The following is a 22474-nucleotide window of genomic DNA, read 5'->3' as shown; positions in this document are numbered from 1 at the left end:
GAGCTGACTCCCAGCCGCAGCCCCCCCCAACCCCCGCAGCCATCCAGGGGACGGGAATCCTGCCCACAGTTTCTCACTGAAAGCAGTCTGGGTCATGAACAACACCTGCTTCTCTTACAAATGCGCAAAACGGGGAGCCTGGCCCCCCGAAGGGAGAGAAGCTGGCCTCTTGGCTCTTGGGTTGTGTCATAGTATAATTAGAACTTTTACTTGAGAGTCTCGCACAGCTTGGTTTTTAAAAATAAACACTGCTGACATGTCTCAAAAGGGAAAAAAAAAAAAACTATATTCAGAGCTCTGATATTTTCAGGTAATAGCTCACTCCCCCTTCATTTTCCTCGGTGCTGGCTGACTAATTCGGTCTCTTTCATATTTCAGGCTCTGGGACAAGGCAAAGGAAAGTATTGGGAAATGAGGGTAAGTTCCCCCAAAATCACCTCAGGCTTACCTTTTCCAGCTTCTCTTGGAGCTCCTGAATTTTGAGCTGCTGCTCAGCATTGATCTATAATTAAAATCCCGGGAAATAAAGCAAAAGGGAAATTGGCATTAACGCCTTGCTACATTTAGTGCAGTGCTATTGTCTAAGGTTTCTCTGGGGTCTTTCTGTTGTGTTTTCCAGTGCCTACTAATGGAGCGGAAGACCAGTGGCCTACCAGAGAAGTCTGTGAATATCCCAGTGCAAACCTCCATGCTGACAATTTCCCTAGAGCCAGCAACAGACATCTGGCAAGAGAATCAAAGGCCGGTGCCTTCAGACTATAGGAATTTTCACGTGCGTTCTACAAAGTGCCTCAGTTTGTATGTGACTCTGATCAGGCATGATAAAAAATGAGGTGTCTTGTACCTCTCTTGGAACCACAGCTAAAGTTAAACATGCTTGTCCAGAGATTGGCCATCAAAATAAAACTGGAAGGCAGTTCTCTGTCCACGGCAAAAGCATTCTTAACCAATGACTGACAGTGGAGAATAACATTTAAAAGATGATCTACTGAAAATAGCAACACCAATAATGGAAAATACCTTCTCTAGTTTCGAATATTCTCCCACTTCAGGTTTCCCTTGATCCTTAGCCTGTAATTTAAGAGATAAAACATATTGGGAAATCCCAAGAGCCTTAAAGTCTTATACAGACAACACCACCTGCTGTACTTTCTGGGTCTCTGTGGCCAAACAATAATAATGATGATGATGATAAATAAGTTACCTTCGATAAATAAAGACCAGGAGCTTTGCAGAGTATTCCATTATTCCCCAAACGTACACTGACTACGCTACTATTCCCTTTATTCTTGCAAAAACCATCCAGGAGTCTGCCCCCAAAAACCGCCTTCTGGCAGGTGGCTGGCTACCTTCATCAGTTTGTGCTGACATTCTGTCGCTTTCCGCTTGAACTCTTCAGCGGCGAGCCGAGACTCTCTCAACTCCGATTCATAGAGATCACTCCGCCTCCTCGCCGAAACCAGGTCCTCTTCCAACTGATTCATCATTAACCTCATTTCTTCCACTTGAGCCTGGTACTCCTAAAGAGCAGGCGAGGGAAGACCAACGTGAGAACTCCTAAAGAAACCCCAGGTGGTGAAGACAGAAGACCATGGACCACAGAGGGAAGATGCACACTGAAGGCTGACTGGCAGAGAACAGACCTAGAGAAAAGGTGGAGAGCGACGGGCAGAAGGGAGAGGTGTGGGGAGGGCAAGGAGGGAGGAAAGAACATTAAACCTTTAAACTATTTTAACGTAGATCATGTGTCATTAGTAACACCATTTGGAACACGTGTGCCCGCATCTAATATGATCCTCTGAGCAAATAATACCGCACAAGTAGCACAGAACCTTAAGGCATTTGCAACACAGGAGAGCTGAAAGAGATTGTTCTCTAAACCACCAGGACAAACTGCTTACATGTAGCTTTCCTCCAAGGGTAATCACTTATATAGATTTGTCCTTTAGAAGTCATGTGCTCCTAACACAATTAGATATGGTACTAGTTTTAAAATTAACCTTTCAGACGGCACAAGGGGGTAATTGGAAGTCTCCGTGGAAAGAATCTTGGAAGGTGAAACTCATCAAGTCGGTTTCTCGCCATTAATTTCTCTGGGCCCAAAACTGAATGATGAACTTAACATTGCTCTTGAAATGCACGTCACCCTGAAATTTGGAAGAGTCAGAAAGCACTGGCTCTGGTCAAAATAACTTGTGAGAACAACTCCGGAGAAAGAATTATCTTGTTCCCTCGAGCAAACCTTTAAAGTGATCCAAACAGCCTGACCTTTTCCAAAATGAATTTCTAAAATCAAAACAGAACATTTGAATCGGTTTTTCAAAATTGGATTTACCAGGAGAAATGGGCAGTGGTTTTGAGAACTTTGGGGCAAAGTATGAAAATGTTCTCTGTTAGCAAAATCAGAGCTTATGCATACAAGGATTTGAACGAGCATGGAGCCAATCAAAGAGGACTCGAGGCAGGGGAAGGAACACAAAATGAAAAGAACAAGGAATTGAATCAAGACTATCTTTGATATTCACAATATACGTCTCTAAGATCTTTTCTCCCAAAACATAATTGAAGAGGTATCAACTGAAAACAGACATGTTAACCAGTAAAAACAGTAATTGGTTTTTTATCAATAACACGGTATAAAGCAAACCTTTCATCCCATTGTACAAGGCATTGTAACCCCAGATGCACATGAAAGCAGAGGCGACATTCTTATGAAAACTGGATAGTTTCCATGCAAGCACACCTCTCTGTATAATTGGGAAAGGAAAAAAACGAGCCCAGAGTGGAGCACGGTCTCATTCCACTCCCACCCATTAGCATACTATTATTGAAGGTCAAACCCAGAAGTCATGGGGCACCAGGTTTTCAGAGTGATGCAAACTAAGTGGGTGATACTGGGTTATATAACCAACGGTCTCATAACCTGCTCACAATTATCTGAACTGACAGAGTGGAACATCAACCAAATTATGCAAAATGATACATCCTTTACTTAATATCCGTTACTTTCTAGACCTCTCGGCCGGGGTTGTATTATGACTTTAGTGGCTCTGGGCACTGTGCCTTCCCAGACCCCTTCCTCCATTAAAAAAAAAAAAATGTTCATGGTCTAGGAGTTCGAGCCCGCATCGGGCTCTGTGCTGACAGCTCGGAGCCTAGAACCTGCTTCAGATTCTGTGTCTCCCTCTCTCTCTGCCCCTCCCCTGCTCATGCTCATGCTGTCTCTCAAAAATAAATAAAAATATACATATATACGTATTAAAAACTATATTTTAGGGGTGCCTGGGTGACTCAGTCAGTTGAGCATCTGATGTCAGCTCAGGTCATGATCTCGTGGTTCATGATTTTGAGACCACATCGGGCTCGCTGCTATCAGTCTGTCAGAGCAGAGCCCACTTCAGATCCTCTGTCCCCCTCTGTCTACCCCTCCCCAACTTGCACTCTCTCAAAAATAAACATTTTTAAAAACCCTATATTTTCAACAGCATTCATATAAGGACAAAAACATTAATACTACCTATGAAAAAGTTTCTTTGACCTAAAAGCTCAACTTTTATCTTCTGATAAAAAAAAAAAAAGTAAACATCTATGCGTCCCTAAAACTACTGCTGGCCCTGCTCACAGGCACAAACACCAAGCTGTAGTGGAAGCAAAATGCTGAGAGAAAATCTTGGGCATCTTTTATCCTCAAGCTCCTTTTTCTGTCTGGAACTTCTGTCAGCGAGAAGGGAAGGTAATTTTCGTTTTGTCAAGAGCAAGGACAGAGAGCTGTTCCGTCCCCTCAACATTTCTCTTTCCTGAGCTGGCAGCACCCAGGGGGAGGAAGGCAAGAATCAGACAACATCTCTATCAGCAATCTGAGCTCTTGGGGTACCCAGCTTATGCTACCTCAGCTGTTGAGCCGCTGTTATTAGGCTGCCTATTTCAAGGAAATCCTATAAATCCAATAGCTAACCAAATCACTGCTTCAGGAAAAAATCTTAGAGAAAAGGATCCGGTCTGTTTCCAAGGAGAGAGAACAGGTGTATCTCTGCACGGAGGGAGGGACTGTAGGTCAGTGTTGAGTGGGATCAAGATGGGGGACCATGGACAACGTTTGAGGTCCGCCTAAAGTCAGTCTTCTGAATGGAGCCTCAGAGTATTAGAGGAAGACAGTATCAGACATACTCCTAGTCAGTCAGAAATCCCGAAACACCAGTGCCTTCTGTGTGACCCAGACTTCCGTTTCCCTTCCTGAGGAAGGGGCGCAGGGCAGCAGTCATCTCTAGTAATGGTGCATGAATCAAACTATCATGGAAGCCTCTTAGGTGTTTTTAATTTTAAACCAAATGCAAACACTCTACAGGGGGTAGCTAACCAGAAGCAAAATGTTTAGAAAATAAAACAACACAGAGCTATTGGAAATTAGCTTTTGAGAGAAACAGTGGGGAATAACCATGGCCAAATCTGGGCCATGCTGCAAACCAACTACTAGGGGTCTGTCTGCTCAGGCAGGAGCAGGAAATGCTTCTTCCTGGACTGCAGACATCCTGGTAGCCCAAAACTCACCAAAAGTTGATTTAATAAATCCATCTTCCGATGAGAAANCCCCTCCTTGGAAGTTTTAGCAATCATTAAATCTAACCTCCACATGGATGCCAGCTGTGGTATGAATCATCAAAGGCATTTCTTTGAACCCAACCACCAGCATGTACCTTTTCAAAATGTCCTGATAATTCAGTTTCTATGGAATACACGGACACCAGCTGCTCCCTCTGCTGGCCAAACGCGACTTTCATTTCCCCAGGATGTCCCCAAATAGCAAATCTCCAAAACACATTGAACTAATGGGAGAAAAAGAATCCTACCTCTCAAAACTTTTAGGATGAAAAACTATGTTGATAAAAGGGGCGATGAGTCAACTGTCAGAGCAGATTTTTCAAACTCTCTGTGTAACCTTCAAAATCTCTAAGATTAGTATTGGTGTTCCGAACAGATTGCAACATTTCCTTTGCAGGTGTATTTATAACATCTTTATCAAGAGAGGATTATTAACTAACCACTTTAAAATATTAAGGCGATAAATAGATCGTGCCAACAAAATCCCCCAATCATTCCTTCCTTAAAGAAGAGGTAATGGACCAAATGATTTGCAGGAATCTCTTGTATTAGCACCACACAGATGGCTACGTTTGTGCTGCCCCGAGACAAAAATGTTCACTGCCATCCCGCGTCCATTAGATTTTCTGAAATGAATGAGAGTCGCCTGGCAGCTGATAATTCAGCTCTCCAATTGCTCACTGCCATCTCTTCATTAAAGTTTCTATTTACAGTTTCTTCAAAGGACAGAAAAATCCATGCTAAAAAGGAAACAATGAGGCAAAGTAAAAATGAACCATCTAAAACGCAAACTCTTTTAGAAAGGGAGAGCAAGAGAGAGAGAGAGTAAGCTTTTTAAACATCTTGATTCTCTTTTCTGAACACTCGGGATGGCTTTCTGCACTCAGATTCCCTCTGTTAATTCTGACTCGGCTTTTGCTGCTCAAATTCTTCTTCTTCTATATCTTTATAGAAATAATGCCACGACTTATCCTGTCTTCTCCCGAAGACTTAAAGTGCATCTGAGAAGCAATATGAAAATATTTAATTTTTTTGGTGGTCTAAAGCAGAGTTTGGCAAACTCTTTCTCTGAAAAGCTAAACAGTAAGCAATTTCTGCTCGGTAGGCCATATGGTCTTTGTCACAACTACCCACCCCTGCCACTGTAGCATGATAAGCAGCCATGGACACCACATAGATGAATGGGCATGGCTGGGTTCCAATAAAACTTTATTTATGGATGCTGAACCAAGCATCCATATAATTTTCCATATAATTTCCACATGCCTTGAAATAGTCTTCTTTTTTCTTTCCCCCTAACCAGTTAAAAATGCAAAATTCATTCTTAGCTTGTGGCCATGGAAAACAGGTGGTGAGCCAGATTTGCCCCACAGGCTACAGTTTGGCCACCTTTGTTCTAAACCTACCTCTTTAAGTGAAAAGAGTAGCCATGATGGGGTGCAGACTTCAAAAGGAGCTAGAACACGCACCCCACCGTTTATATAAACCGTGGAGAATCTACAGTTTTCAAATGACCTACATACCTCTCTCTCCTCCCCCCAGCCTCCCCTCCTCCTCTCCCCCTGCCCCCCGAAACACGCCTGTCCTGAAATCAGAGGTCCGAGGTGCCGCCCTGCTCCCAAGCAGCAGGTCATACCTGCTCTTTGATCTCCTGGAGCTTCCGGCTCTGCTCTCTGATATCGTGGAGAAGCTGCAGTGCTTTGTCATCCTCCTGGGACACCTCCATCCGTGCTTGCTCCAAACTTCGCTTTAAGCTCTAAGGAAAGCAAAAATTTTAATAGGGATGCCCTGTGGTTCCTGCTCTGTTTGAAAAGATTCATTAAGGGAGCTGCAAGCCACTTCGCGGACACCAGGACGGTTTCAGGTGACGGAGCAAAGTTGACAACTTCCAGCTGGCTGCTGGCTCCGGTTTTCGTCCTGTAAAAATCCCTTGGTTCAAGAAACATCATCTCAACCTTGTGACCTCATGGCTCTGGCCTGAAGCTGCATCACAACCTGCCTCCTACCACCATCGACCTGTTCTACCAGATACTTACTTGGGCATTCAGGACTAAAAACTGTTAAGATCCCTTAGCCTTTCATTAAACCACCATGGGGATGGCTACAGAGTCTTTTCTGGAATATCGGTTATTAGAGGGCTCTCCGGTATAGATCCCTGTTTCAAAGCAGCAAGGACTTCCTTCTTGCCTAGGTGTCATTTAAGACTCCAGGAAGTCTATTTCCACCTCCTGGCTTATGCTTCCTGGACACCTTGCATCCATAAGGTTCCCTCAGTCCTTCAGTGGAACTGAAATACATATCTGAAATACATAACTGAATAACTTCACCCACCACTGAAAGGCAGCCAAATCTGGAATGGAAACATAGCAGTTATTCTTAATCAGCCACGTTCTATAGATTTCCTTCTCCCTTGTGAAAAAAACTTGGAAAATGTGTGATTCAACTTCTTAAGACTGTTTAATTGGCCACATTAAAAAAAAAACAAAACACCTGAATGAAAAATTTAACGAGACAATGGAGAAGACAGTCTACTCTTGTGAAGGAAAGGCAAAAAAAAGAAAAAAAAAAAGTCACATGGTAAATAATGACAGAGGGTCTGGGTTTTTACAGGCTGAGTCTTCTTGTTGCTACACTGGATCTAAGCAATGGAAAGCTGATCTCGGGTGGATTTGCTTATTCAGGAGTTGGGTTCCTGAGGCTGATCGTGTTGGAGAGGATACAGACCAGAGAGGTTGGGATGGGAGGTGTTAGGACCTTTCGTAGCTCGCCGCAGTGATGATCATCACCGCATCCAGGCTCCGCAGCCTATCTGGACTCCCTGGAGCCCAGTCTCACTGTTATGGGACCTTCCACGTGGCTCACGCTACCCTGCTAATCACACACCTTGCCTTTGACTACTCCCTCTCTCTCTCTCTCTCTCTACTATCTGCCTTTGGCTGTGATGTGCCTCATGAAGCTGTCATGGAACAGGATGAGACACACACGACAGGAAGTGCCACCTCCGAGGGAAGGGGACTTTGGGGAAGGCTCACACTGCATTCTGTGATGTAGGTAGCAAGGTCCTGCTCCAGGAGGGATCTCTGAGTCTCAGAGGCCTTCAGCTCCACCTCCTTCTGACTAAGCACAGCCTCCACCTCTGATACTCTCCGATGTAACCGGGTCATTTCCTGCTCCATCTGAAATAGACACATCGACAGGTTAAAAGGGCCCAGGGAGGTTCGTCAGGAGTAATCAAATCTCAAGCAGCCTCCGAAACCACCTGGTGGTCTGGGCTGGCACTAATTCGCCAAAGGTTGGGAAGGAAATACCATTGCTTCTTCGCCCGGGAGCGCACAGTTCTTCGTAAGGACAGTCACCAATGCTAAGTCACTCCTCTCATCCAAGACTCGGTGCACACTTGGTCACTTCTCTAGCCCAGTGAGCAAGGAAGCCACAATCACCATTTTTCACCTGTATGCTTTTTGGGTTTAGTTTGGCTTTTTGCACACGTCACTTTAATTTTATCCCAAATCCATCTTGATCCCCCCCATCTCCTTGCAAAGAGCTAGAGGACAAATCCAGGGCAGGGCAAGGAGATATGTATTCGTCTGCACTCTTAGGAGTCCCAGGCAAGTAGTGGGTTTTATGAGCTTCCAGAGAGCCGCCCCCGGGCAGGAACAGTGAGTGTTAAGAGACGTTGAGCATAGTCAACACAGTGGCCGCAGTTACATAAGCAGGAGTTTTAAAGGACTAAGAAGAGAGACTTCGCATCACTCAAAGCAGATGGGATGCAGCTCGGCCACAGGTGAGGACCCACGCCACCTGCCGGAAGAAGCAGACATCTGGCTGGGTCATGCCGAGGAGCGGGCCGTCTTAAATCCAGGGCCTCCTCTGGTTAAGATTTAAAGGATTTACGGCAACGTCAAGGCCTGAATTCATCTCCCTCTGAGCTGCTGGAGGCGAGACTTCAGCGAGGGAGGGAGCGCCTCGCCCGCTGGGTATGGACCAGGTGGCTCAGCGCCAGCAGCGGCCCCGGGCGGATCCCTTGGCATAGATTGACGGGAGGATCCTGGAGCAAGGAGGGAGGCCAGCTGCGGAAATAAATACCTTGTGACACTTGTCCTGGGAGTCTTGCAGCTCTTTGCTTTTGATGAGAAGTTTCTTTTCCATGGAGCTAATCTTGGCAGGGGAGTCCAGACTTGACACAACAGACCTAGATAAGAAAACCAGCGTTAAGGGGGCCAGCAGGTGGTCCTGAAAAGTCGCTTTCAGAAACTGTGGCAGGGAGGACAGACCTCCGGAGCTCTGTGGCCGTCAAGAGAACCAGCTTGAGAAGCTTCTGATGACAGCAAGGCCACGGGACACAGAGGTGGGCAAAAGCAAGAACTCTGGAGGCAGGCAGGCCTGGGTGTAAACTCAGTGGCCGCCGACCTGAGGCAACGATTCGGCCTCTCTGGGCCTTGGTTGCTGCCTATGAACAGACATGCACCCTGCGCCTGCTCTGTTCCATAAACCGTTCCAGGTCCTGGAACAGTGGTGAACAAGACAGACAAGGTCCCTGCCCTCCTGGAGCTGACTTTCACAGAGGGCAGACAGACAGACACACAAACAAAAAGGTTACAGATAACGTCAAAGAAGGAGACGGGTGGTATGGTACGAGAGATAAAATGGGGTCGGGGGTCTGGTCTAAGCAAGGGTGACCAGGGAGGGTCTCTCTGAGTGGTGACATCCGAGCTGTGACCCGAAGGATAAGAAGGTGCCGGCCATCGATGCCCTGGAAGGAAACAAGCTCCAGAGGAGGGGGAAACAGATGCAAAGGCCCTGAGGCAAGAGTGAGCTAACACAGCATGTGCCTAACAAACGTCATTAGTAACTATGCTGATCAAATTACCGGCTCTTCCATCCCCAAGCTCGCCAGTTTGGTTCGGTCTCATTTTATGAAAGCAGCTAATGTGTGTTACAGGGGGCCCGTCCCCACGTCCACGTCCTGACCCCCGGAACCTGTGGATTGGTTACCGGATGTGACAAAAGGGACTTCGCAAAGGGGATTAAGTTCAGGAGTCCGAGATGGGGGCGATTATCTTGGAGTTACTGGGCAGATGCAGCGTTGTCACAAGGGTCCTTCGGAAACAGAAGCAGAGGAGGAAGGGGATGCGACAACTGAAGTAGGGTCGGAGAAAGAGACGTTGGAGGTGCCGCACTGCTAGCTTTGAAGGCAGAGGAAGGGGCCTTGAGCCAAAGAATCTGGGTGACCTCTAGAAGCTGGGAAAGGCAAGCAAACAGAAGCTCTCCTCGAGGTTCCATAGAGCATAGCCTTGTCTGCACCCTGATTTCAGCCCAGCAAAACCCATCTTGGACTCCTGATCTCCAGGACCATAAGGCGATAAGTCTGTGCTGTTTTAAGCCACTTATTTGTGGCGACTCCCTGAGCATGGACGCCCCACATGGCTCTGGTCTAAAGCTAGATGTGTCTCAGCTCTTTCTTCTCTATAGTTCTAGGAGGCAAGTACGATTTGTTATCCTCATTCTATATGTGGGGAAGCTGCCAATTAATAAATGGCTCCTGCTGGTCTTAACAGAGAACTGCGGTGAGTGCGGAGGCTGGTCGGTGCGTCCAACAGGGCCGCCAGGATGAGATCACAACAGGGCAGCACAACCTCCCGAGAGTGGGCTAGGAGACCCCTCCACGGAAAGGAGGCACTCATCCACTCGGTGGACGTGCACCTCACACACACTGCCTCATCCCTGGAAGCCACTGGTCGTGGGTCACATAGGCCGGCGACCCTCAGTGGTCGGCATCCTGGGAAAGAACACCAGGACTGGTGAAGCGCAGGGCCCGGGGAACAGAAAGGTTCCTGTGCTCGGACAGCTGTGCGACAGAGCCCACCTCTGCCCTACACGCCCATCTTTGTTGCCTTGGTAACGGGCCCGCAGGCGCGGGTGGTCAGTGAGCGTTCACGTCTTTCCAGCAGGTGAAAGTTCTGCTTTCTGATGCCCCAAACTACTTCCCGGCCTCTATCAGGTCCATTCCCTGCAGCAACTCAGACCTCTCACCCTGGCCCAGTGGCAAGGGCTGGCATGACCGTGCTGGCTCGCTGGACCCCAGTGACAGCTCCCTACATATACACTGTAGGGCAGCAAAGTGAATGGACACCCAGAGTCATGCTGCTCTATTCAAAATCTGACTCTGCCACTCACTGAGCCTCAGTCCCCTCATCTGTATAATGGGGATAACTCTCAAACTACTTCAAAGAGTTGATGTGAGGATTAAATGAGATAAGCCGGTATAGCTCATAGCACTGTGTCTGCCACATTACGAGGGTTCAATAAATGTCAACCATCACTATTACCATTATCATTTTTATCATTACTACCCATGCAATGGTGTAAACAGCACATGCTCGCAGGCCTAAAACAGTTGCTTGAAATAGTAAAACTCGGGGGGCTGAAAGTGCTCTATGCTATTATTCACATTAAAACAAGTGTTGGTTATTCACAAAAATGGGCAAGAGGGATTGAAATCCCAAAATAAAACTTAAAAAAGTTTTTTTAAGGTTCATTTATTTTTGAGCGCAAGAGGGACAGAGTGCAAGTTGGTGAGGGTCAGAGAGAGAAGGAGACACAGAATCTGAAGCAGGCTCCAGGCTCTGAGCTGTCAGCACAGAGCTCTAACTCTGTGACATTGGGCTCTAACTCACACACCGTNAAAAGTTTTTTTAAGGTTCATTTATTTTTGAGCGCAAGAGGGACAGAGTGCAAGTTGGTGAGGGTCAGAGAGAGAAGGAGACACAGAATCTGAAGCAGGCTCCAGGCTCTGAGCTGTCAGCACAGAGCCCGACATTGGGCTCTAACTCACACACCGCAAGATCATGACCCGAGCCGAAGTCGGATGCTTAACCAACTGAGCCACTGAGATGCCCCAGAAATAAATCTTTTTTAAAATATCACTTTTAGCTAAAAATCTTAAGTTCTGCAGCTCTCACTAGCCTATTTTCCACCTAAAATCTAGCCAAAACACAAACACACACACACAGTTTTGCTTTTCAATCTGAGATGAAATAGGTTCCTTGGGGTGGCCTTGGGTTGTCTTTGCTACTTCCTTTATTCCGGACATCACTCTGGTGGGCAGGCTAGAGAAGGCCCAAACCACCTGAAGCAGGGAGGATCCACAGACAGGGTCCTTGGTCCTTTACTAATCAGGAGGCACCCACATGTCACTAAGTTACACACCGACCTGGGTCAGGGATGACAGCAGAGGCCATAGTTCTCCGTGCCTGAGCACAGAACCAGCCGCTTTTAGAAGAACCATGACAGGGGAGTGTGATCGTGGGGTAGGAAGTGGCCCCAAAACTTGATGACACGCAGAGGACAGGATCCATTGGTGTTCAATGTTTAAAGTGAGCTGCTGTGGCGACAATAGCTGATTGCCTATTCCTCCTCCCCCACCCCAAAAAAAAAGTGTTTCTAGGTCACTCATTAATGGGACCCAGAATCAAGGGGGCGTGTATCCCCCCACCTGTCTGCACTCACGGGAGACAGTGAGATGCCCTCTTCGTCACCTGAGGTCCAACTCCCTCCTTCTATTTTGGTAGCTATTTTGATGCTTGACAAATTTTCACTGTTTAGAAGTTTAAGTACAGCAATTAAGAGCTCTTCAGAGTCAAGGTGCTAAAGAAATCTTTTTTTCTTTCTTAAGAATAAATAAAAATCACACCTGAAAAAAGCTGTGGTAAGAATGCTGTCTCTGAACCCAACCTGTACCAATGATCCCACAGCAGGAATGTGACTGGAGGACAAGGCTGGGGGATGGAGGGCAGAAAGGTCATCACAGCTTGCTGGCACTTCCCTGGTCTTCAGCCAGTCCGCACGTTAGAATCACCTGGAAAGCTTTTATAAAGTACCGATGCAGGGGTGCCTGATGGCTCAGTCAGTAAGCGTCCGACTTCGGCTCAGTTCATGATCTCCCTGTTCACGAGTTCGAGCCCCGCGTCGGGCTCTGTGCTGACAGCTCAGAGCCTGAAGCCTGTTTCAGATCCTGTGTCTCCCTCTCTCTCTGCCCCTCCCCCACTCATGCTGTCTCTCTCCCTAAAATAAATTAAAAATAAATTTTAAAAAATGAATAAAAGTTAGAAAATAATAAAGTACAAATGTAGGGCAGTGGAAATATTCCATGTGATACTATAACAGCGGATACATGTCATTACACATTTGTCCAAACCCACCCACAAAACGCACACCACTAAAAGTGAATTCTAAGGTAAACCACGGTGGACTTTGGGTAGATTCAACAACTGTAACAAGAACACCCCTCTTGGTGTGGGATGTTGATGATGAGGGAGACAGTGCACATTTGGGGGAAGGGGGTAAATGGGAAATATCTGTACCTCTAGTTAACATTGTTGTGAACCTAAATCTGTTCTTAAAAAAATAAAGTCTTAAAACAAAAGCAAAAACAAAAATCCCTGAGGCCCAGGGCCCAACCAGACCAATTAAACCAGAGACTGACTGGGAGTAGGGCCTGGACAGCACCATTTTTATCAAGCTCTCAGGTGATTCCAATGTACAGAGAGGCTTGAGAACCATGATGCTAAAAAAAAAAAATACACCTGTGATTTAGGTTTTTAAGACTCATAATATGACTGTTCCCAACAACTGGCTCCAGGTGGCATTTTTGGCCTATTGGTGCCTTTTGGCCACTCTTTGAGTGGGGACACAATTTTGAAGTTAATCTTGGTGGGCTATGAATTTCAAAACAATGTACAGACTTCAGACACTGATTAAAGACTATTCCTACCCCATTTTTAATAAGCCAACTGCAATATACCTTTCCATGAATTACGTCTGTAAAAGAAATATACTAGAGACAGGTATGGCTCAACGTATTTGTATTCTATTTATTTTTCATGTAGACACCTAGTTAAGAAAGTCAGAAGTCCTGCCCTCAAACAAGTAACTCTGTAGAGAGAGAATTCATGTCACTGCCTTTGTCATCACTACCAGTGCTCATTTGTTGAGCACTTAACTATGCATCAGACACTAGACGCTTTACAGATTACCTCAGTGAACTCACTCAATAATTCTAAGACGTGAGCACTGTCATCCCATGGCAATGAGACGAAGGAATAGCTTACCCTATGGCCTCTACATGCTCCTTTCCCATTATGATGATGTGGGAGCGGGCGTGGTGTAGCAAGGCTGGGTTTTGGGTCAAAGTTAGGCTCTGCAACCCAACGGCCATGGGTTCAAATCCCAACTCTGATATTTCTTGGCTGGACAGCCCTGGACAAACCCAAGAAAAGCAACCCAAGGAAAAGAGCTGCAGAGCGTGGGTGCTCACAGAAGAAAGAGAAATGGATCACTCAAGGGAAGGTAACGTCCATCCATGGCTGGCTGTGTGCAACCCTGGGAGGGCAGCTCCAAGGCTGAGCCCAGGCCAGTCTGGGCGCCCGAGAACATCCATTCAGGTCGGTCCACAGCTACCCCCAGAAACAGCTCAACACACACACAAGAGCAACTCTTCCTCCCTAGTTTGGTCACTCTGGGGGGTAATTACATGGGAAACAGTACAGACTTTAGAGGCCCGGGCTGGTTCATGCTCCGGGCTCGATGAGATGCAGTACAATGAGGATGCTAATAAAAGAACACGCAGCCTGCCCACACATTGCTTGCCGACTCCTCCTGGCCACATCTCGGATACACAGCCAGTTATACCCATGGAGAGAAAAGGCACTTCTGAGCAGCGGGTGCACACAGCCACCCACCCACACACAGCAGTGCTGTCTCTTCAAACACGAAGCCAAGTTTGGGTTTTCCTCTTTTTTCCAGCTTCTATTTTCTAGAAAAATTTACTCTGAAATCAACATCTCGTCCTGATATACACATCTGCTTTGTAATTATAGAGGCACAAAGAGTATTAATAGAGGTAATGGTATATGACACACAGAGGGAAGGTCGGGCTTAGTCGTTTCTGCTGCAGCATAAAGAATATTTTCTTAAAATGTGTTAGATGTGACCTAAAAATTGCTTTCCATAACTTCAACATTTAAGTACCAATGATAAAAAGAAGTTTTCCCAGTGTCTATAATAATCCACAGAACTCAAAAAAAAAAATCCTTAATAAAGCTACCAAGAGAATGCTTCATAGCAAAAGAAAATACAATCTGTGCTTCCGTCCTAAAGAAAGTATATGTGTTGAGTACTCTCTCATCGCTGCTGTAATAATTAAGGTCATGCATAAGCATCAAGCCATCCATTTAGTCACTTAGGAATAGGATCCTTAAGACTGCAGACGATGCCACCAGATCACAGAGAACATAGATCACAAATCACAGATATTCTTGAGATAACCAAGAATGGATACTTGAGTCTAAACCGAGGGGAATCAAAATTAGCTCAGCTGAGGGCCCTACCTTAATTGTGGCCAACAGCACTAAAAATACATGCAACTGCAAGATGTAATATGGTGCAAAAAATAAAACACTCATCAGCATTCTGTTCCAAAAATATATTGGCTTTTAAGATTGAGCATTCTGAAATTTATGAACTAACTTTATAAGCCCATTTCAAAATACACAAGTGGTGTCCATCAGGAACACTTGGAAGTATTAAAAATACTGTTCTACTAAAGTTTCAGAGTCTAGCTGGCTTTGGGGGCGCCCCCACCAACCCACACACACATCACATATGCACGTGTGCGAGCCCACACACACACACACACACACACACACACACACACACACAGCAGTGGTCTCCAGTTGGATTAGAGTATTTGCTTTGGAATGATTAATACGTAACTCAAGAATCATTTATTAAAAATCGCAATATTAATGAAAGTGTAGACTCATGTGATTTCTAATAGAGTCCCACCTCTAAGCCAGTGCTAGCTCTGCGGGTCACCGTCACCAGCACACATCCACCTCCTCCCTGGATGGCTGCAGTGACCCAACTCACCTCCTTGAGTCCAGTTCTTGTTGCCCTTGCGGCCACCACACAGCGGTCAAGGGGAACCACGGCCACCACTCCAAACCCAAACCTGGAGGCCTACCTTACCTCAACTCGGACCCCACCCCCATGCATCCCGAAGCTCCAACTACCCCACTGGGCTTTGTGCTCACTGGACAGCCACAGGCAAGTCCCGGCCTCAGGGACCAGCATGGTCATTCCCCACCTCAGGTTCTAATTTCTTCACAGTTCTCACCATCATCTGAAAATCTTTTATGAACTTATTTATCCCGTCTCCCCCTGACAGAATGCTAGCTTCTTGAGGGCAAGGACCTTGTCTGTCAGTTATGCCACAATCCCTAGAACAACGTATTTGTGGGGTGAGTGAACGGGTGAATGAATGGTATGCCAAATATTTCTGTGCCCCAGGCAGCCTCCGTTTAAAGGTCACAGCGGACAAGGGAATCCAAACCAGAAGTACACGGATTCAAGGCTGGCACCATAAAGCCTTCTGGCCCTCGCCTGGGAGATGCCCAGATACACTGGTTCTAGGACAGCAGTGTCACGATGACACACACACCGTCCCCTCCAGGGGACACTCAAACACTAGAGGGGGCGGGAAACGTAGGACACCCAGGTTGGGCACAGCACCATTCCCCCAGTACCAAGTTCCAGACTCCACTGGAAACCAGATCCGACCAGAAGCCTTGAGCATGTTTTAGGGAAGGAATCGGTTTAGCCAATACATCACGGACTCCATTCAGAGTGAAAAAAAATTGGATGGAGATATTAGGACATCCAGGCACCCCAAGTGGAGCCTGATTCTCTCAATGGGCGGAAACCAGCAAGATATCTTATAAACTCAAGCAGGAGAGAAAGGAAAATTGAAAGCAGTCATAGGCCTAGGCCCATCCACATCCCAAGATAACAAGTACCAAGTGGATACTCGCTCTGCTCCAAGTGTTTAACACTACATGCTCTGTGCATTCCTAGCAGGTGAGCGCTTGAACAACCCTACTTTATATATAAAGTACAGTACACCACACAGGTGGTGAGCGGCTGAGCCTAGAACCATCTACCTGAGGACAAAGCCCAGATTGCTAGTGAGTGTACCACAGTTTGTCCCCCAAAATAAAAAATATTTGTCAACTCTAAAGTTACAAGTGGGAAAAGTTGGCTCCTCTGCCACATGCAAGGTATGTGAACTTTAGTAAGTAACCCAAGCCTCAAGATCAGCTTCCATATCTGTGAAAGATTGGGTAGCTGAGATTAAACGAGAATGTTTGTCAAGCACTCGGAATAGTGCCTCGCACTGTGAATTCTCAGTCAGATCCACTCTCTCACCTTTAGGATTAGGCTAGCCCGCAGGTCCCGCATAATCCAGGGAAATCACGAGTGTTAGAGGCAGGAGAGCACAGTGGTCCTGGAGGCAGCCAGCTGTGGGTCTAGGTCTTAGATGTGTTAACTACCTGCAAGGCCTGAGGAAAAGAACTTAACCCGGCTGAGCCTCAGTGTCCTCGTCTGTAAAATGGGGATCATACCTGCTACCTCACAGCGTTGTGGCGAGACTGTGAAGACTTTGTGAGATAATGCATGTAAATGCATTCAGTGTAGCTCTGGGCACACAAGAAGTGCTCAATAGAGGACAGCATCCATTAGCACTTGTATAAACTGTGCAGAAGGAATTGGCATAATCATAATCCCTGGCCACTTTAGTGTAATTCAATTTGAAAAATGTTCTTTGAAGACCTGCCAAGGGCAAGGCACTTTTTCAGGCAAAAGGTGGAAGACACGGTCCCTGTCCTCAATGAGCACTGAGCATTGTCCCCAGACACAGGGGACAAGGAGGAGGTATGAACGAAATGGAAGGCTGGGGGTCTTGGCATACCGGGCTTGAATACCAAGTTCTGGAGCGGCCATTAATTCTGTGCACACTGTGATGCCACTGAAGGTCTGAGCAGGAGAAAGACAAATGACATCATCCAACTTGTGCTTTGGAAGAATTCCATCCTGTGTGGAGAATGGATCAGATCTGGGAACACTGGGGGCAGAGGAATCGGTTAGGAGGCTACTGCAATAGTCCAAGCAAAACTCCATGAGGGGTGGTGGTAAGGACAGAAAGATGGGCATAGATCCAAGCGTCATCCTAGAGGTACAACTTAGAGGACTTGGCAAATGATGGGCTGGTGGGAGAGATGGAGAAGAGCCTAAGATGGCTCGGTTTTCTTGTCTACAAGGCTAGAAAAAGTGGTAGTTTCTTAAATGAAACAAGAAAACCAAAACTGGCTAACTGAGTGAACACACAAGTTCTGTCTGTGTTGGGAGGAACGGAGGACAGGGACGTTGAGAAACTGGTAGAACGTTCTGGCAATAACAAACACACGACATTCTGGAAGGAAGGCCACGGGGAAAGGAGAGTGTAAGTCAAGGAACTGAATGAGATCAGCAAGACCAGGCTAAAAAGGTTAACTGAGGATGGAACTTGAGGAGACAGTGCAACATTTCAAGGACCTGGAACAGACAATGACAGCCAAGAAGCAGTGAGATTGGCAGAGAGGCAGGAGGAAAAACCGAGCTTCCAGGACACAGAAGAGAAGCCAGCAGAAAGTTTTAAGACGCACGTGGTAACTGGCAAACCACATGGCACCGTGGGGTCACCGGCTTTGGTGGTTGAGGGGAATCCATGGCTTCTCAGATAGTAATTTCCATAAGGTTGTGGAGCCTGGAAAAGAGGCACAGAGGACGGGCTATTCTTCCAGGAAGCTGGTCAAAGAAAGGAAGGTGACAGAGGTCAGGAGACGAAAGACAAGGAAAGCAGAGAGAACGGAGAGAAATTCACTTAGGCGAGGAAGAGATGCCAAACTGGCGCAGAGCTTAGGAACACACAGCACCATTTAGTCAATTACCGTCTTCTTAAGGGATCCGAGGCAACCATGCAAATTAGCAATGTGTAGGCCAGCAAAAAATGCACTTGACAGATCTTTTGGAGCCTAATCTTCAGGATTGGGCTAGGCTCGTTTGGATTACATTTCCTAAAGGTATCTTTAAGACAAACAAGAAGGCGGCAGAATGGTCCTGCCAGGCCCGCGAGGCAAGCACGCACAGTCTAAATAGAGAACAGAATAAGGCAAGTAGAACAAGATGTGCTCGACTAAAGGAAAGAAGAAATGGAGTGAGAGGAGAGAACCCAACCCAACAAACAGAGGCGAATGTCAGGTATCTGGTCTGGATGATGGTGGAATGGAAACAACACAGGGCACTTAAGGGCAGGAACCACAAGCAGGAGCTAGTTAAGGTTTTGAAACTTATTTGGGAAGCACAGAGGATGCACACCTTTGTGTACCAGAGCACATTCTGTAATTGTTGTTGTTGTTGTTTTAATCAAAACATAGATGAGCCTCTTTGCAAGGGATCTGGAGGTAGCATGCACAATGACAGACAGCCCTGGGCTGGATATGGAAAGGAAGGTAGTTTGTAAGGGAAGACTCCCCACTGTCCTAAGTATTTCAGTAAAAAAGAAGTAGGACTGTTGGGAGGATTCAGGCCATCTTCCACTGTAATAAGCCATCCCCAGGATAAATGACAGAAGGTCGCTAGAAATACAAAACATAGATTTGCATAGACACGGATCATAGAGTCACCAACAAATTGAAAGCTGCGACCATAAAAATGATTTGGACCAATTCACCAAATGCTTATTGAGTGTCTTGTATATGATCGGCCAGAAGACATGGTGGAGCGCAAGGTTAAGGCAATTCCCTGTGCTTACCAAGCTTAGAAGAAAAGCAAAGAAGAACTTTCAGAGAGTATATCTGCATGGGTTTATGTACACACCACACACACACACACACACACACACACACACACACCAGGGAAGAGTCTCTAAATGAGAGAAAGAAATTTTTTAAAAATCCAAGAGCTACATAGTCTACCTACTCAAAAAACTTGCAGAGACTGAAAACAAAATCCAGCAATTAGACTGTTTGCCAGCTCTCATCCCACCCCCAACTCCAACTGTCCATATCATTCCCCACAATAGACCTTCAATTTCGACAAGCATGTGAACCTTGGGACCCCACACAAATCTCCTAATTTCTCCTTCCAGCAGCATTTATACTTGGCAGCACAGCACAGTGGCTAAGACTCTGGAGCTGCCACATTGTCTGGATTCACCTTCCAGCTGAGCCACTTGGAGCTGCATGACCTTGTGGTAAATTGCTTAATCTCTCTGTGCGTCAGTTTCCTTACATGTAAAATGGAAATGATGATGGGCCCTTCCTTGTGGGCCATTGTGCACTTTAAATGAGTTAATCTGTGTAAAATGCTTAAAACAGAGCCTGGAACAGAGTTGGTGCCCTATAAGCACAAGCTGTTGTTACCACTTGAGCCACCTGAAATGTTCTCTACATTTCTCTTCTCTCATCCAAATCTACTGTCTTTTAAAAAGTCAGATATTTTACCTCCCATCAGTGAGCTCACATGCTCAGTTTCCAACACAGACACTGACTGAGGATCTGCCATGTTCTGTGCTCCAGGAGGACTGGGATCAATCAGATCCAGCCCTGCTCTTGAGATCACGGTCGACTTGGAGAAATGGACAGACATTCCAATGAAGATCATCGCTGTAACTTGGCAAGAACTGTGGCTTGGCATTACCCATTAAGCATCTCCTCAATGGAGGCTGCCCTCCTCTCCTGACTCCTAGAGCAGTCGGATAGCCCATCTGTACCATGATATTCTGCAGGAAGGGTGTTTCCTCTATGTCCCCTGGACTGTTTCATACATATGTGCCTTGACTTGTTCAACCTGATAGAAAGGAACCTGTTCTGGGACTGGGCCTCCTAATTTGCCACCACACCCACCCCCCACCCCCCCAAGTCCATTCCATCCCCACAACTACCTCTTACCCACAGCTATCTGGCAAATGCATATTAACCTGGGGTTGGTCAGGATGTTTCAAGATTCTCTAGCATTAAATTTCCAGGGCCTGGGAAGCTGGGTTTCTGCTCTGGCATGACCCAGCTACTTACTTATTGCTGAATTCCTTCCATATCCTCTTAGTATAAATAGGACACTCTGCATGTACAGAGTAGTAAACTAGTAATAACAAAAATAATAGTAAATGTTTACTGAGACTTTTCTGTGGGCTAAGTACTAGATCAAGGGCTTCTGTGTTTCACACAATCCTCCCAAAAGCCCTAAGAGAAAGGGAACATTATTGCCCCACCTTTCCGGTGGAGGAAACAGACACGCAAAGGAAGCCCCAATGAGGCAAGGAAGAGGAACCAAAACCTGTTCCCTGAAAATCTGGGAAGGCAATGGTGGAAGCCATTTCTTGTTCCTCCAAGCATGTAGATGGCTGGCGCCAAAAGGTAACTTCAGATCACCCAGAAGGAAAGGAAAGAGCCCAGAGCCAAAAGGAAGAGAGAGCCCTTTCCTAAAAACAGCCTATTCAGACACTGGCATCCTTTGCTCCTCTAAGATTTTTAAGTTCTCCAAAAGCATCAAACCAGCATGTGTAGAACTAGCACAAAATATAAAACCAACTGGCTTTTTCCTTCTAGAGATTATACTGAAGGTTTGAAGAAATGCATGGTTTCAGCAAGAGCTTAAATGAGGCAGTACCTCAGATCTAGGAGGAACAAGGGATCTAAAGACATATACTCCATGCTGACAGGGGAGGGAAGAGAGCTGGGATCCATTTTATTTTTAAACCTTTAACACACATCTTTAACATATTGTAAAATTCAAGCAAACAGAGGCTCAGAGAAACACCCAAGCATTCAGAGTTTGGGGATGTGACTTGGGTTATTGTCAGTTAAGAAGAAAAAGAGGCACAAGAACAGACACTCCCTCGCTCTCCAGCACCAGCTTCGCCAGAATCCCACCCCGGAGACAACCAAAACTAGTCCTGTGGAACCTCTCCTGCTCCCTCCAACTCAAGCTGCGAGGAACGCCCACGATCCCTCAGACACAGAACGCTGAGATCAAGATTCTTGCTGAGCCTAAAATAATGATGCACTCAATGCGTGGCTTAAACACTGTCTGGGGTCCCAGAAAAAGGATCCTAAAAAGCGACCAACGATCACAACATTTAAAACGATTCTCACCACCGGAGCCTCCGTGAAAACTCCTCATTCATTCAGCTCCACCTCTGAACATTTCATGCAATTCACCAGTAACAGATCTGGGGTCAATTTACCCACAGCCGCAGCACAGCAGCATCTGCTACTTCCTCAGTGGTGTGAAGAGTGAGTAGCAGCACAGGTAATCATTGTGTATAAATAAAAACCTGTGATGCTGAAAACAGGGATGAGGAGGAGGAGGCACTTGGGAAGACACAGCAGGTCCCTGGTGGCAATGGTGGGATGCCCCAAAAATGCCTCCTCTTGCCTCCCAGTGTATTTGTATATATGTCCCCAGCACTGCAGGAGCTTCTGATTAATTTCATCACTGCCTCTATTGAATTTCTAAATAATGAGAATGCAATCTGTCCAGGGGTCACCTACATCCAACAGGTGGAGTGAATTCCTAATCTGATGCTCTGGGTTTCACCCGTAGGGCTGCCCATGGCAAGAAGAGCCCAATCCAACAGCAAGATCACACTAAAAGACAGGAGATGAAAGAAAATCTTTCTGATTCCAACACCAAACCACCATGGAAAAGACATTAAAGTTTCCCAAAGACAGGACTACTCCAACCCCATCTTCCAGATGAGACATACACGGATTTGTTTGCAGGCACTTTCTTTTTTTTTTTTTTTTTTTTTTTTTTTTTTTTTTTTGGAAAATTNTACACTAAGGCAGCCACCACCAGCAAGACTGATTAGCTCTTGACCACTTTTCCTGATTGTTCCTTTTCCTGGCTCACTTTGGACTCCAGGTGTTAGCATTTTCTGCTCTTGCTTTTTTTTTTTTTTTTTTTTTTTTCATTTTTAGGAGAATCTTATTAAGCA

The 22474-nt window shown here is 46.1% G+C and overlaps 1 protein-coding gene across 1 annotated transcript in view; it reads right to left on the bottom strand.

The window, feature by feature from the left end:
- The window catches only part of CIT (citron rho-interacting serine/threonine kinase), a 161507-nt gene that overhangs the window by 78574 nt on the left and 60459 nt on the right, over positions 1 to 22474 (bottom strand). Inside the window, exons 10-15 of the mRNA XM_077766016.1 lie at positions 8686 to 8791; positions 7632 to 7775; positions 6236 to 6355; positions 1350 to 1520; positions 1021 to 1071; positions 449 to 502 (exon numbers count right to left, since the gene is read on the bottom strand). Coding sequence (XP_077622142.1) covers positions 449 to 502; positions 1021 to 1071; positions 1350 to 1520; positions 6236 to 6355; positions 7632 to 7775; positions 8686 to 8791 — 646 coding nt within the window. The remainder of the gene's footprint in view (positions 1 to 448; positions 503 to 1020; positions 1072 to 1349; positions 1521 to 6235; positions 6356 to 7631; positions 7776 to 8685; positions 8792 to 22474) is intronic.

Source organism: Crocuta crocuta, unplaced genomic scaffold, assembly GCF_008692635.1.
Source record: "Crocuta crocuta isolate KB4526 unplaced genomic scaffold, BGI_CrCroc_1.0 scaffold339, whole genome shotgun sequence".
Lineage (NCBI taxonomy): Eukaryota > Metazoa > Chordata > Mammalia > Carnivora > Hyaenidae > Crocuta > Crocuta crocuta.
Note: the sequence above shows the minus strand (reverse complement) of the source record. Positions and strands in the feature narration are given on the sequence as shown.